This window comes from Gordionus sp. m RMFG-2023, chromosome 1 (assembly GCF_954871325.1).
Source record: "Gordionus sp. m RMFG-2023 chromosome 1, tfGorSpeb1-WG-v2, whole genome shotgun sequence".
Classification (NCBI taxonomy): Eukaryota; Metazoa; Nematomorpha; class Gordioida; order Chordodea; family Parachordodidae; genus Gordionus; species Gordionus sp. m RMFG-2023.
This window is the reverse complement of record NC_088775.1, coordinates 78,520,390-78,536,165: the sequence shown is the minus strand read 5'-3', so window position 1 is coordinate 78,536,165 and position 15,776 is coordinate 78,520,390. Positions and strand designations below refer to the sequence as shown.

General features: G+C 27.2%; 1 protein-coding gene across 2 annotated transcripts; it reads left to right on the top strand.

The window, feature by feature from the left end:
• Nucleotides 1–6,671: 6,671 nt before the first annotated feature.
• On the top strand, nt 6,672–9,550 carry LOC135922098 (fimbrin-like). Of its 2 annotated transcripts, XR_010570736.1 has the most exons (7): nt 6,672–6,728; nt 6,801–7,220; nt 7,419–8,072; nt 8,214–8,488; nt 8,578–8,593; nt 8,650–8,791; nt 9,307–9,424. XR_010570736.1 is itself a non-coding variant. In XM_065456511.1 (6 exons), exons 1-6 carry the CDS (start codon nt 6,723–6,725, stop codon nt 9,526–9,528), a joined length of 1,719 nt encoding a protein of 572 aa, XP_065312583.1. In that variant the 5' UTR covers nt 6,672–6,722; the 3' UTR covers nt 9,529–9,550. The 2 variants fall into 2 exon arrangements, 1 of the variants encoding a protein (XP_065312583.1); XM_065456511.1 differs by lacking the exon at nt 8,578–8,593 and having other exon boundaries at nt 9,307–9,550.
• The last annotated feature ends 6,226 nt before the right edge of the window (nt 9,551–15,776 follow it).

Here is a 15,776-nt window from a genome sequence, read left to right as displayed (position 1 = left end):
CACCTCTAATAAAATTACTTTTTTTTCAATTTATGAATAAACACTAACAGGTCAAAATATTTTCCTGTAGTCCTATGCGACACCGCCATTAAAAAAAATAATATAGTAAATCAACCAAAATCAATTGTATATAAAATTTGAAAATTTTAAACATTTAATCAAAACTTTTAAATGATTTTAATAACATAATTTAAGAAAATGGAAAAATTAAAATATGAATATTGTAATAAAAGATTTATAGTAAAATATTGGTAGATCCTATATAAAATAAAAATAGTAATGAAAATTTGCAACAAATCTTGTTAGATATTGTATTAATTTTTTCTTAAAACAGTAATAATATTTCTCTTTATATAATACATACATTAACCCTTATGTTGCAAAGCTCCAATCTAGCCCTAACCCAGCCCAGAGGTTAATATCACTCTTTAACCTGAACTGCGTAGTTAGGTAAAAACTAAAAGAAACTTATTAGTTACCTCGCGCTGCTCAGTAGTCTTAGAAAGGATATTGTTGAAATACTAAGAAATATCAGAAATTATGTAGATGAAAAATTTCATGAAATATACGAGAAAGTAAAGGAGATCGCTAATATGTTTAAGATTGAAATTTTTAAACATAGAGTAGTTTCTAGACAATCCACTCGCTTAAAGATTGATGCATCTATGATTGAGGATTTTTATAAAATAAATAATTTTATCTCTCTATTTGATACATTTTTATTTCAATTAAAGGAAAGATTTATTAGTAATAATTTTAATTTAAAAGGCTTTATTTTCTTTTTCCGGTTGAGTTTGAATTGTTAGTTAAACTTGAAACGTGGGAGTATATTAAGAAAATCTCAGAGTTTTATTCTGATATGATAAGATACTTGATGTTAAATTTTTGTATAAAAATATTGACAAAATAGAGTACTCTTTGAGACCAAAAAATGCTTTGCAGGCCCTTTCCATGTGTAATTGCACCTAAGATCCCCTACCTAATATCAAAACAAAACATTGCTATATATTTTAGCTACCATTCCGATTAGTACCTGCACTAATGAAAGGTCTTTTTCAACTTTGAAAGGTAAAAAGCTATTTAAGAAATAGCACCAGTGAAAACAGTTTAAATGGACACACCCTATTTCTAGATGAAAATCTCAGAATAGCAGGGATGTGAACCCTCCTGAACCCTCGTATTTTGGCTGAACCCGAACCCCCGGACCCTTTTTAAAAGTGGAGGGTCTAAGGGTTCTAGGTGTCATATAAATTTTTAAAAATAAAATATTTTTTTAAAAAATAATATAAATTTTTTAAATTTTATTAACTTTTTTTGTGGAATCATTTATTTTATCTTCCGTTTATCTTTCAATTTTCTTCCTGAACTTCCATTATATTTGGAGATTGATATCATAAATTATTTTCCAGTGTGATAATATTTTATTATGTAAATTTATTAATATGCTATGTTATAGAAATACGTTGTTTATTTTGAAAGTGGATTATTTTGTAGTACAAGTTATAATATTTTAATTTAAATGATAACGCACAACACGTTAGTCCTCAATTTGTATGAAGCTAGAACGATTATTAAGTTTGAAAGATTTCTGTAATGATTTAATATAGTAGCATGTGAAGTCATTTTGTCGGAAGATGATTGATGCCAAATAAAGGACCTTACTAGTGTATTAGTTTCTTTAAAAATAACAATTTTAAGATTACAATCAGAAGAATTATGTTTTATTGATTTTAAGGCGTATGGATTAGATGCCGATTAGATTTAGAAATATTTACCCTTTTTATACGAAATATTAGAAAACATGAGAATTCGAGAGCAACAATATTTGCATGTTACATACACTTCTATATATTTAGACACTCGATATCAAGTTTTATTGAGTATTGAGCAAAAACAAAAGGCTAGAGACCATCTTAAGGATTCTACGACAATACCTATTGGTTGTAGTGATAATAATAATGATAGCAACATTGATGATCTTGAAATTTTACTTCTAGATAGAGAAAAAAAATCAAATTATCATCAGATAGAAAGGAGGATCAAAAAAATGTCTATTGCATCTTTATAGTAAAGTTCTCAGAAGTTAAAAGAATAAATAAGGATATAAATATTTTAAAATTCTGGGAAGAAAATTCTTCAACATATTCAGAATTATATATCTTATCTAGAATCTTCATGGCTGTACGGGCGACACAAGTACAATAATTTTATAAAGATAACTCTCTATTTTAGGTAAGGGTAGAACGTGAATTTTCATCTTTGAAATATATATTGTCTACTTTACGTGGATATCTCAAGGAAAATATTTTAAAAGATATTATGATTGTGCGAGAATATAACATTTAAAATATAAATTTTTTCATTTTTAAATTTTTAATTTGTAAATTAAGAATATGTATATATTGAAGTATAATAATAAATGAATAAAAAAATGTCATTATTTTTATGTTCTATAAACGCGGACCCAAACCCTGGACCCGGGTCCTTTCAAATTTTATTCCCGTACCCAAACCTGAACCCGGACCTGGACCCTTTTTTATGTCGAAGGGTTCACATCCCTGAATAGTGCTTTAAATCGTTTATTAATTACGCCAAAATGTTACTAATATTTTTCCATTTATGCAGGCTATAGTGGTTAGACATTAATAAAGCACAAAATATTGTCAAGAATTAGTATTTCCAATTGTTCAGCAACTTTAAGAAAGATGATATAAAGATAATTACTAAAAAATTAATATTATGTAATATTTTTTAGGGACCCGGCTGAAGGCCGGTGAAAAGGGGGTTAGTCGGTAATATTATGTTATTGGTTTAGTTAAAATGTTTATTTTATATATTTATAGAAGCTAGCTATCATCATATAAAGCTGTTGCATTTTTTTCTACTTTATGATGCCTCGAAGGCAGTTTTGACCAAAAGGATTTTGAAGATCTTGCCTTCTGTCATGTCTAGTGCATAGTTAAAAGAAGAGAGAATTTTATTTTATTTTATCACTCTACGTTTTGAATAAATATTATTGAGCTTGGTTTGTACAAATTTGCCAACCATGTCAAAGGATATAAAGTTTGCAGTGAATCAAATTCAGTTGGCAACGATTGTCTGATTAAGTTAAGAAGGATAATTTAAGTTATCTTGTAACATTTTTTAATCTTGTTAGATATGACATTGAATTTTTGAATAATTTTTCTAAGGCCCAAGATTTTATGAAGGGGAGACATTTATGTCCTTAATAAGTATTTTAAGCTTTAAAACCAGAATGTTTTATGTCGCATTCGATTTCATAACAATGCCGTTTAATGAAATATTTATGACAAATCCATAAAATTTTAAAACCAAATCTCGTTTTTGCACCAAAAGGAATCGTTAAAAATACATTTATTAACGATGATATCAAGGATATCGGTGAATTATACTATTTAAGTTCTAATCAAGTTTTCTCCGAAATGTCGAACTTTCGAAATATTTATATGACAACTAAAAAGGGGAATGTAATTGTTACAGATGACCTTGTAAAACATAAAACTTTTCAGAGTCTGAGAATCGTAAATTTATTTTAATAAAATATTTATATTAATAAATTATTTATCTGATGATGATTCTGAGATGAGATTGTTATGATTCAGACTGGAATAACTATTCTTTTATTTTACCTTATCGTGTACTTTAAAATTTTTCGGCTTTCCCTAATTTATCATTATAAATATTTATTTACTTTTCCTACAACCTAATCACTGGCAAAAGGATCATGAGAATAATAAAACAAATTAAACCAAGACATCGGAATTCTATGAAAGATAAATTTCTGAATAATTTAATCATTTTATAAATAGAGAAAAATTTGAATTATAACTTTTTCTTTATCTTCTCCTAATTTGTCTAAATTATTTTTTCTTTGCCTCCAATTTTAAGTATTTTTTTAAGGTTTATAATATTTTTTAAAGTTTATAATATTTTTTTATGAGTAAGGTTTAGTGTTGTTAAACGGCTCGGTGAGCTGATTTTTAAAACGGCTAACTGAATATTTTATCCAGAAAAATATTGTCTCCGCTTCTTTCACTCGTTTAAAAATACTACTAGGAACCACTATTCAACAAAATTAAATATATAACAAATAAAACAAAAGCATGATGATAATCATATTTTTCTTATAATATTTTACAGTGTGGAAATGCCTGACAACGATCTCGTCTGTTCAACATAACTTCTATAAATTTTCATGGACCTTTCATATATCTTATAGTTTAAAAATATAACTTAAACCGAATTCATGCTAATACATTACTCATAACTTTATTAGTTATTATTAAAAAATTATAATAAAATAAATTTTGTTTATAAATAATCAAAATATACAATATGTCAGAGAGAGGTACCATTAGCCCGGATTATTTTTTTTTTAAAAAAATTTCAGGTCAGCTCTGCCTTGGTTTTACATTTTCAGATCCAGCCCAGATTTCTTAAAAATATATTACATTTATTTTTAATATTTATAGCTAATAATGGCGATTTAAGATTATCGGTTTTAAAATATTCGGCTCGGCCCCGGTATTTTTAAAAAAATTTAGATCCGATTAAAAACTTAAAATACGAGGTCTCTGATATATGTTAAAAAAATAAAGAATTGTTCATATACAAAAAAAAGACAAATCCCAAATAAAAAAAATTAAAGATGAAATATGGTGAAGTCTAGCTACTCTTTGGAAAGAAGACTGTCGAAGCATATGTTTCGCTTTAATAGCTATGGCCAGCATCTGTCTTAAAGAATCCTTCTCAGGATCGCCAATAAGCTTGTAAAGGGAAGATCCTAGATCCACGAAGAAGAATAAGGCATGCTTACCAAAAAAGTTTAGATTGTGGATATTTTAATATGATCTTCTGAAATTTCTAAATATTTGGAAACTTTAAGCTGCTCTTTTTGCTCGAGTAAGTTTGAAATTTGGTTGGATAGGGCTAATGGATCTATATATGGACTGTCCCAAACGAGAAATTGGCCCCGTTTCCATAGGGTGATTCTGTCAGACCGCCATTTATATTCGGATCTAAAAGGTTCAGGTGGTTCAAGTATTGCAGGTATTTGGACCGATTTTAAGGCTCGTTGTAACAAAAAATTTATTGATCGTGCCCAAGGATTCTTTCTTTATACGATATGCAGTATAAATTGTACCTACCATTGCTGTCTATTCTAAGACTTCTTTCTATTGAGCAAGTCATATTAGATAGTGATAAGGTAATTAATATAGCCAATTTAATTTTTAAATATGTGACATCCTCTAACAATTTAAAAATGAAGATTGGTCTTTCTTTATCTTTCCACATTTTAGACCAAGTATTCACTTCTACTTGGAAATTGTCTAAATCACAATCAGATAGTTTTATTATCATTTTAAAAAAATCTCATGACTTTTTTAACAATTGATGGGGCTGCAATTTTAATAATAAAAATCTATGGTTCATTATATTTTCGCAAAACGGTAATTCTAGTGATACAATTAAACTGTCTAAATATGGGATCAAAATACTCTTCATAATATATCACTTTTAGAATTACGTGATACGTGATATATAGCGCTTCTGCCCTCTAGCGTTGAAGGTTCAACAGAGCTACGCTAGGTTTTCCTCATTTCCATCTATTTGGAATAGTTTAATTTGGGTAAGTAAAAATATGAGTAGCCCTCTACACGTTTGTGGGCAAGCCGCACGTACTTGTAGGCACAACATTCCGAAATATACTTAAACCTCTATAGGTTTATTAAAAAGGAGTGGAGCAAAAAAGAGCCTATACCCGAGAACTACAGTATAATTTAATTACTTTAAAGGTAACTCTGCCCAAGCTAAACTTTACACGAAATTTTAAATTTGGTCTTCTTATAAGATAGTGACTTATCTTGGACGAAGATTATTAAAAATATTATCAGAGATTCGCGATTGTTTTCAAAATGAAAGAATCATACACCCTTCAGTCTCCATAGAATTAATGATGTTTTCTTGATGTCAGTAAATCATAAATTCCACGAGGGCTATAATGTTTTGCGATAATTAATAATTAGGGCATACTAAAAATTGATTTGATTATTATACTTTTAAGTTCACGTGCCTATCGCCTTGTTTGGGGCGAATTATCACTTAATCTCAAATCTTCGAGTTATATTGGTCGTATAGTGTGCCTTATAAGAAATAATTTTCAATTATATTCAATGTCTAAATTTTTAAGAAATAATATATGAAGCGATAAAATATATGCACAACGAAGATATGTAAAAATCTACATTGAATGACCAAAATTTAAGGAAAAGACAAAGTCGAAAAATATATAATCTCCAAATTTAATTTTCTGAAGGAACAAAACTTACGCCTACCCCTTCCGAGTAAAATTAATTAGGTTTCTAAGTTATATCCAGAAACTAAAATTATATTGTCACTTAGCCATAAAATTAAATGATACTTATAATCGCTAAAAATGTTATTAAATTTTTATAAAATACTTTATGAAATACTAATATAAAATTATATGTATCGCTTTATATATATATACGATATTATATTAACTACATCACGCTGTTTACGAAACAAATTTATTTTTTAAAAAAACTTTTTAATTTTCAATCAAGATTCTCTAATTTAATTATACATTATATCATTTTTAATAATGATTATCTACGTTTCTTATATAATGAAAGTCTTAACGAAGGAGTAGTCCTTTTTTTAGAACAAATATTCGGAGAATGGAGGTATAATCATTAAATAAATTTATATATTATTTAAAATGAAAAATATTTCTCATAATGATTCTAAATAAATAGAAACGTCTTAAACATTCCGTTGCCGCGGAAGAAGAAGCCGCTTACGTTAATTGGATAAACAAGTTATTAGGGTCCGACAGCGATCTAAAATTTTTAATGCCTGTGCAAACTGGAAAGTTCTTCCCAAAACTCAAAGATGGATTATTGCTTTGTAAACTTGTGAACACTGTTCAAGCAAACACTATTGACGAAAGAACTCTGAATAAACGAGCCGATGGAAAAGAATTGAATATCTACAAGAAGCAGGAAAATTTGAATTTGGCGGTAAATTCCGCGAAATCTATTGGAGTTAATACTACCAACATTCATGCGGAAGATTTTTTAAATGAGCGGCCTCATCTTATTTTGAGCTTTTTGAGGCAACTCATAATACTGGGGCTGTTCGCTAGGTTAGATCTTAAATCTCATCCAGGATTACAAGTATTAATTATTAATAAACTGGCATTATCAGGCATAATATTTATAAATAAGTCTTCCAAGTTAAAAAAATACATAAAATAATTTTACAAATTATATGAAAAAGCCAAATGATTATTCATTAAATGTAAACAATATACATGTTACAACCGATATTTATTATGAAAATCAATTTTTTTACTGGAATAACGCTGAGTGTAGATACTATTGAAACCTAACGAATCGCTATCTGATTTTCTGAAAATGTCCCCTGAGAAAATTCTGATGAGATGGGTCAACTATCAATTAGGATTGGCCAAATGTAAGAGAAAAATGAAGAACTTTACGAAAGACGTTCAAGACTGCGAAATATTTTCCACTCTAATCAATCAAATCGCTCCGCGAGAAGCGAAAGTAACAATGGACGCTATGCTAGAACCAAACCTAACTAAGCGAGCTGATATCATGTTGGATCAAGCTGATAAATTGGGTTGCCGAGATTTCATAACATCCAGGGATGTTAGCACAGGAAACTACAAACTATGTTTAGCATTCGTAGCAAACTTATTTAACAATCATCCGGGATTGCCGATAGATGGTTTAGAGCCACCTGAGGAAAAAATTGAAGAGACAAGGGAAGAAAAAACTTTCAGGAATTGGATAAATTCACTGGGCGTTCAACCGAGAGTTAAATATTTGTATCCTGATTTGCAGGATGGAATAGTGTTGTGCGGATTGCTAGATAAGATGCAGCCCAAAAGTGTTGACTGGACCAAAGTGCGTAAAACGTTTAAAAAAACTACCGGCTCGATAGAAAAAAAGGACAACTGTGGACAAGTTGTAGAAATGGCTACCAAAAACTTCGGCATTTCATTGGTAATAAATTATCTCGAAGTCTAGTTATTTAAGTGAAAATTATTGTAACTATTTATTTATAATTTTTTTTAAAAAAGGGTCACCATATTAAAATAATATTTTTTTGTTTTTAATGATTTTTTATTATTAAAATTATTTCAGGTTGGAATAGGGGGAGCCGATATTTACGAAATGAAAAAGAACGCTATTTTGTCTATGCTCTATCAATTATTACATAAACAAACAACGACTATATTGCTCAAGCTTAAACCAGGTGGGAAGATCCAGGATAAGGACATTATTCAATGGGCAACCGCCAAATTGAAAGAAAATGATAAGAAAAGAATTTTCAAGAGTTTCCAAGACCCGATTTTGTCTGATGGAATCTCTATATTAGAATTACTCGAGTGCATCAAACCGGGGCGAGTAATTTGGGGGTAACACGATCTTACTTTTTGGCCTTAATATATATTACACCAAATAAATGTATATGATTAAACAATTTCTCTACTGTACATTTTTTTAGAGATATCCTTTTGCAAGTAAACAACCCTTTATTTAATTAAGTTTTAAGATAATATTTTTTTACAATGTTCAGATTGGTCAAGGGTGTCACCGAAGATGGCACCCCGGACCGTAGCATCAACGATGAAGATCGTCTCTCTAATATTGGCTATGCTATTTCGTTGTCACGAAAATTGGGGGCGGTAATCATTGCATTACCTGAGGACGTTTTGGAGGTTAAAAATTTTTTAAGGTCGGTTATAAGTGAAAAGGATTGAATTTAATCATTCGATGTAAAATTTGAGAGCAGAATAATAAAATGATGCGAAATAATATTATTATAAGATATTATGATAAATGCAAATTCTAAAATATTTTAAATTTCTTTATATTTTTACAACTTTTCTGTTTAATATAATGCCGTTTTTGCATTATGAAAGGACTAATGATATATTTATCTTGAGATATAAATAAAGTATTTTTTAACTTATATTTGTTTTATATACACGATAAGCTTATTCGAAATAAAAACACATCATGAATAATGCATCATATTCGATTATACATAATGAATAATTTTTTATTGGTATTTGTAATTAATTAGAAACATCGAATTATTTAAAACAAATCAAATTATTTTAAAACAATAAAATAAATAAGCCTTAATTCAGTATAAATCTCTGTACAAGTTAATTAGTGAAAACTAAACACAATATATAAAATATGTTGTTTTATTTATTATGTATCATAGTTGAAACCGAAAATGATGATGACAATATTCGCTTCTCTCATGACCCTGGATACGATAGCTAGTGAAAATCCCGTAAATGAGGATGAGGATACTGATACAAGAACTTCAAAGCGAAAAAGTACTAAAAGAGTGTCTGCAATTAAAAAGAGCCCAGATGCCGAAGAGGAGGAAGAGGAAGAGGTTGAAGTTGAATTAGATGACGAAGAGGAGGAAGAAGAATGATTGTTTATAAATTTCAAATTATTATACTGTGAATAATTTAGGATATTATTTAATTATTTTCTTTGACATAGACTCTAATGATTTTATAAGAAATAAATACAATGTAAATTTATTTTAGCATCCTTTTTTTATATATCTTATTGATGGGCTTTTTATACATAGCCTTCCTTTTAAAATATATATATGAGTTTAAACTTTTCAAACTATCTATAATAGTATAATTTAATTAGATTCTTTAAAGTATCACGATACATATATTATTAAGGTGTGATAATATATATTAAAGTTGGAAAAATTTAAATCTCTATCATGTCATTTATATCAGAAAATTTAGGTATTTGATAATTTAATTCATCTCCGCCATATATTTTTAAAACTGAGTAGCAAACTATTAAATGTATTTCGTTAAAATATAATCAGCGTTTGGAACCGGAATAATAACCGGAATCAGGACCTTTTAAAGAATATAAGGAAACACCTTTTGTATTTTCCTGGAACCGAGACCGATTCTAAGAAAAATTATACCTTATTCTAAGTGATAATGTTAAAAAATTATCTTTATTTAACAATTTGGATGTGAAAAAATAGAGATCAAATACCTTTATTTTGCTCAAGCTAACATATAAATAATTTCAACTTATTTATTTTCAACATCCTGCTTCCATTTTCAAAAATTTTTAAAAATGTTAGATTTCAAATTCGCATAATTTTTTTTAATTAATATGATTGTATCGAAAATGTGCAATTTAAAATCGTTGAATTTAGATCTTGATATATTTCTTAAAAGTGTATCGATATCGAAATATATAAACAATATTTTGGTATTTGTCTAGGAAAAATTATCCATGGTTAAACATTATTAATGAAATTGTACCAGATCGGGCTCGCCTTCCCTCTACCCAGCAGTATAAATTCGTAGTAGCCAATATTTATGAAATATAGAAGATATTAGGAATAATAATTTCGGGAACTTTCTTTACTAATTTGAGAGCAACTTTTGGTTATAATGTGGTAAATTCTATACCAACTTATAATCAGCTATTTACCTACACTTTTAACCCAATTTCTTCAAGATGTTTTTTTAAAATTAATTGCAGAGGTGCTATACAAAAAATACTTCCAGTGTTTAATTCAAAACAGGGATTGAGATATAGTCCTGTAAAAGTCGTTAGTTAGTTAAAATTGACTCAATTTAATTTTAAATATTTAATAACCGAAATATTTTTGTTAAATTATATTGATCAAATTGATGAACATTATTAAAAGGTATATATATAATTAAAAATAAATATGTATAAGTATTTATTAAGAGCTTTATGAGATTCACAAAGCCTAATTCAAAAATTCGGCCGGTTAAAAACATTAGACCAAGAAACCTGGAAAAAAGCCCTTTAAGAATTTAACTTCTTTTTGAAACTTGAATAATGCAAATAATTTTTCCTTCCCAAAAAGTTATTACTGATCGAGGGCCGGTCAATTTGTTCATAAATAATTTCTGGCCGGGTACAAAATAAATTTTTAGGCCATGCCTAATTAGTACTAACTTGGCGAAAAAACTTTTAAAATCGTTGACGAGCCGGTGCCGTGATGAGTTCTAATATCCTTCAATGCTGAATAATTTTAATTACTAAAACCAGAAGTGGCCAAGCACGGGTTTAGGCAAACATAAAAAGTTATCATCGCGTTTAAATAACTTAGGATCACAATTCTATAATTCAGGAATTATTTCGTATGTGGTCATTTTCAAGAGTTTCACTATATATATATCATTCGGTAATGTTTACTCATATGTTAATATTGCACATTTCTAAAATAATATAATATACTATGTTATAATACATATAATTGTTTAGTTTTTAAATACTAACCACCATATCTGTGCTTTGTGGGATCAAGAAATTTTAGTTTTTATATTATTGAAACTTAATATTAGAGACAGACTCGCCAAATGAAATTAATCGTAAACAATACTTAGATTCTTTTAATTTCATTGGGGAAGGAGGAGGCTCTGCATCTAATATCAAATTTGTTCAACAAAAAAAATCTCAGTTAAATTCTGCTTACAATCTCGGAGTGCAGCTCATATTAGGTGCATCAATTTTAGTTTTACTTTTGAACTATTATGACAATTAGAGGAAAAAAGGAAAAAAAAATGATATAAACTTGATTCGATTTAATGTTAGCATGAACCACCACCATATAGTAAAATACTATTTGTATTTATTTAAAAAGGTGTAATCTATTAAAAAAATTTGAGTTCATAAATTTGTTTTGTTTTAAAAAACAAAAATAAACTTTGTAAAATAAAAATATTAATTGAGATGAACCTAAATTTTCAACATTTAAAAAAAAATTACCTCATCTTTAAATAGTATAATAAAATAAAAATATTTATAAAAAATATAAAGGCCGGACTCAATTTAATTTTAAATATTTAATAGCCAAAATATTTTTGTTAAATTTTATTGATCAAATTGATGAACATTATTAAAGGGTATAATTAAATATAAATATGTATAAGTATTTATTAAGAGCCTTATGAAATTCAAAAGCCTAATTCAAAAATACGGCCGGTAAAAAACATTAGACCAAGAAACCTAGAAAATAGCCTTTTAAGAATTTAATTTCTTTTTGAAACCTTGAATAATGCAAATACCTTCCCAAAAAATTATCACTAACTGGGCGAAAAAACTATAAATAGTTGACGAGCCTGCCTTGCCAAGTTCTAATATCCTTCAATGTTTTAATTCCTAAAACCAGAAATGGTCGAGCGGTTTAGGCCATCAAAAAGTTAACAAAAAATCGTGTTTTATTAACTTGGAATTTTTTATTGGATAAACTTGACGTATCACAATTCTTCAACCCAAAAATAATTTCGTCTGTGGTCATTTTTAAGGTTTTCACCACATATATAACATGGGTATTGTTAAAACTTAACCTTATGATAATTAAGACATTTTTATAAAAAATATAAAATACTATGTTATTATATAAATAATTATTCAATTAAGTGTTTAAATACTACCTTCCCCCCCCCCCCCTTATTTGTATTTTAGGGGGATCCTGAAATTCATGGAATCAGGAGATGACTATGTTAATTATTTAATTTGTTGAATATTAGACGCAGCTTCCAATGAATTAAACGGAAACATCACTCAGAATATTCTTTAATTGCTATGGGGAAGAAGGAGGTCCCGCATCTAATATTGAATTTGCTTCAGCAAACAAATAATCTGTGTTGAATTCCACTCCCTATCTCCGACTGCAACTAGATATTGTTACACCTCAGTTCTGGTTTTATTTACTTGATGAGATTTATTTTTAACATGAACCACCACCTTATAGTAAAATATTGTTTACTTAAATAGGCATCAAACCTATTTTAAAAATTTTAAGTTAATAATTTTTTTTGTTAAAGTGAAACCAAAAATAAACCTTGTAAAATAGAAATATTAATTGGGATAATCCTAAATATACATTAAAAAAATTACATCATCTTTTAAAAAATATAATAATATTCAATTAAAAAGTTATTTATATATATATAAAAGATATCGAGGCTGGGTAGTATATTATTATATTTAATATAGCAATATATCATGATTAAGTGCTATTAATAGGGCTCGCCAAGTCTGAACACACTTTTATTCATAATATGAGATGCCACATCAAATACTCAATTGGTGGCTATTTGAAAACGCTTATAACTTGTTATAACATAAATAGATTTCCATGAACAACGATTTAGTTATTAACAGAGACCCCCACAGATCGAACTATTGATCTCGGCCTGGATTAAAAATAAATAAATTCAATATTCAAGCTAAACTCGATTCAGATTTTTCAAATTTGATTATTTTAATTGTTGGCCCCCTCCGAGTTTTAATATTTGAAATTATTAAAACTATTTTGAAAGGAGGAGGAAGATAAAGAGGTTGACGTAGATATAGATAATGGTGAGGAGGAATAAAAGTGATTATTTATAAATTTCAAATTAATTATATATTATAAATAATTTATGATATTATTTAATTATTTTCATTTTATATACACTAATGATTTTATAAAAAATAAATATAATCTTTTTGTATCAAGCAAATCCTTGATCTAGGATATTAGTTGCATAGACCCCCCTTGCCACTTATAATAATATACATGACTCTCTTCACAGGGCTGAGTCATTAAAATGTTAAATATTTCTACGATGGGTGATAACAACTGTCCCCATAGCTACATCATCCTGCTCCGTAAGCCGCTTTGAATCTTTTCAAAAGTAAGGAAAAAAAAACCTTTTTTATAAATTTAATTGCTATCACGTAATTCGGTCCAATTATTTAATGTTTAAAAATTCTTCGCCCTAATCAATCACTTAGCATTTTTCTTTTTAATATTTTAATGTGTTTTTTTTAAATTTAATATATTTATCTTTTTAAATACTTATCATGTTCTCTTTTAATATAGATTTGTATGTATTTATATATATATATATTTTAAAATAAAAAATGATAATTAATATATATTTAAATTTTAGCAACATTTTTTAAATATCTTATTGATGGGCTTTTTACATAGTTTTTTTTAAAATATACAAATGAGTTTAAACTTTTCAATCTATCTTTTATAGTTATTAGATTTGTTAAGGATATTAAGATGCGATTTATATAAATTAAAGTTGGAAATATTAGATTTGTCAATTTGACAATTTTATTTTTCTCATTTCTACCCTATTTCTTAACTTGATGGCAAACTATTAAATGTATTGCCTTAAAATGTAATCAGCGTTCCCAACCGGAATTTGGAATTTAGAATCGGAAGTAGCAGAACCTTTTGAGGAATATAAGAGCCGAAACTCCTTTTATATTTTCCTGGAACCAAAAGCGATTTTAACAAAATTATAACTTATTCTAATGTGATAGTATTAATAAATATCTTTATTTGTCATTTGGATTTGAATAAAACTTATTCTAATGTGATAGTATTAATAAATATCTTTATTTGTCATTTGGATGTGAAAAATAGAGATTTATAACCTTTATTTTGCTTAAGCTAACATATAAAGAGTTTCAATCTGGTTATTTTTAATATTCTAACTTTCATTGTGAGGTTTAAGAAAATTTGAAAGAGTTTTAACAATAATTTGTTCATTCCGTTTCCAAGATTTCAAATTATCATAATCTTTTTTAATTAAAAGTATTGTAGAAAATGTGCAGTATAAAATCGTTGATTTCAGATCTTGTTATATTTCTTAAAAGTGTATCGATATCGTATTTAAATAATATTTCGGTTCTAGGAAAAACTTTCTTTGATTAGATTTAGAAATTAATAGAAATATCACCAGATTAAATTTGCAGTAGCCAATATCTGTAAAAAATATAGTATGAATTATAATTTCGGGAACTATTTTATTTAATGATTTGAGATCAATTTTCGATATAATATGGTAAATTCGAGATCAATCTAGAATCAGCTATTCACCTACACATTTCCAAGATATTTTTCAGATTAATTTTAGAGGAGTTATATATCAAAACTTAAAAAAAACTTCTAAATCTTTAATTCTAAACAGGGTTTGAGATTGTCATAACGACAAGATTGTCATTGTGCATCAAAACCTAAATATAAAATAGAAAACAAATATATATATATAAAGGAAATTAATAATAATTAGGAATCACGAAATCATAAAATCAACTTTAAGTCTTTATTCAAAATTATAATAATAAAAATCATAAAAAAAAGAAAATAAAATAAAAAAAAATATAATTAAAAAGGTTAATAATTTTAAAAAAATCAAAGATTATTTGTATCGCAAAAATTTTCCTTTTTATATTCTTTTCAATCTTTTTATAACTAATCATAATATTCAAATATAATCTTTTTATCACGCGTTATAACAATAAATCCACAAGAATTCTTTATGCAAATTACATATAAAGTACAACAAAATCCAAAAGAAATCTTTATGAAAATTAAATCTAACATTTACAACAGAGATATGGTCCCGTAAAAAGTTGATAGTTTGTAAAAATTGACTCAATTTAATTAAAAATATTTAATATAAGAAATATTTTTCTTTAAATGTTAATCAGATTGATGAAAATTTAAAAATAAATATGTATAAATATTTTTCAAAAGCCTTATGAGATTAGCCTGGTTCAACCTGGCCCGTTAAAAATATTAGACCAAGAAACCTAGAAAAAAAAGCCGTTTAAGAATTTAACTTTTTGAAACCTTGAATAATGTAAATA

Coding starts and splice junctions, on each gene's coding strand:
- LOC135922098 (XM_065456511.1), top strand. Junction 7,221..7,418: donor AATCTCATCCAGGATTACAA/GTATTAATTATT, acceptor CGCTGAGTGTAG/ATACTATTGAAACCTAACGA. Junction 8,489..8,649: donor CCGGGGCGAGTAATTTGGGG/GTAACACGATCT, acceptor TACAATGTTCAG/ATTGGTCAAGGGTGTCACCG.